This window comes from Mandrillus leucophaeus, unplaced genomic scaffold, assembly GCF_000951045.1.
Source record: "Mandrillus leucophaeus isolate KB7577 unplaced genomic scaffold, Mleu.le_1.0 Scaffold714, whole genome shotgun sequence".
In the NCBI taxonomy this organism is placed as follows: Eukaryota; Metazoa; Chordata; class Mammalia; order Primates; family Cercopithecidae; genus Mandrillus; species Mandrillus leucophaeus.
In genome coordinates, this window is record NW_012107742.1 from 65,588 (window position 1) to 66,606 (window position 1,019).

The following is a 1,019-nucleotide window of genomic DNA, read 5'->3' on the forward strand; positions in this document are numbered from 1 at the left end:
CCGTCTCAAAAAAAAAAAAAAGATACTTTAAACCAAGGGTTTTTTTTGTTTTGTTTGAGACAGAGTCTAGCTCTGTTGCCCAGGCTGGTGTGCAGTGGGCACACCTCCAGGGTTCAAGTGACTCTCCTGCTTCAGTCTCCCAAGTAGCTGAGACTATAGGTAAGTACCACCACGCTCAGCTAATCTTTATATTTGTGGTAGACACAGGGTTTCACCATATTGGCCAAGCTGCCCTCAAGTGATCCACTCACTATGGCCTCCCAAAGTGCCGGGATTACAGGCATGAACTACCACGCCTGGCCTAACCCAAGTTTTAAGACGAACACATTCTATTTAATTTGGACAAAAGCACTCCCAAAATAACTCCGTCAAAGACACATTTTACTTACATTCTTCCTACACCTTCATACATGTTAGTCTCATCTACCAAAGTCATGATCTCTGTATCTGTAAGATGTGCATGCTTTTTCGTTCTGTTTAGCTGTTCAATCTGTATGTCTGCGAGCTTCACCTTCTGTTGAGTGTCAATAACTTTGGCTTGAAGCTCTGTGAAGGCCTAATAAAAACAAGTCCATGATTTAGTAGGTTAAACATTTTACAGGAAACCTTTATGTCAAATCCAAATACATTAAAACAAAACATGCTAGCCAGAGACAAAGTTGTGAAATTTACCAAATATCAATAAGTCAACATAACTGTAAACGATCAAGTCACTATACTAAATACTGAATTTACAATCATCAGAAAATACAATCAGTGTGAAGCAAAACAAACGCACATTAAATAATAACCATATTAAGAAGCAAGTATTCAAGGAGTAGTAAAAGAAATAAACGCAATAGTCAAGGATGAAACCCAGAGATTCAAAACAAGAACCATAAAAGTAATAACTCACTACATTTATATTGCACAATTAGGTTTCAAAGCACTTTCTCACATTAGTTTGAAATATTAATATGGGAGGCCGGGCGCGGTGGCTCAAGCCTGTAATCTCAGCACTTTGGGAGGCCGAGACGGGC

General features: G+C 39.1%; 1 protein-coding gene across 3 annotated transcripts in view; it reads right to left on the bottom strand.

The window, feature by feature from the left end:
* PFDN1 (prefoldin subunit 1) overlaps nt 1-1,019 on the bottom strand; it is a 58,995-nt gene that overhangs the window by 56,054 nt on the left and 1,922 nt on the right. For all 3 annotated transcript variants that reach the window (XM_011965041.1, XM_011965042.1, XM_011965043.1), the window contains exon 2: nt 390-556. In XM_011965041.1, coding sequence (XP_011820431.1) covers nt 390-556 — 167 coding nt within the window. The remainder of the gene's footprint in view (nt 1-389; nt 557-1,019) is intronic.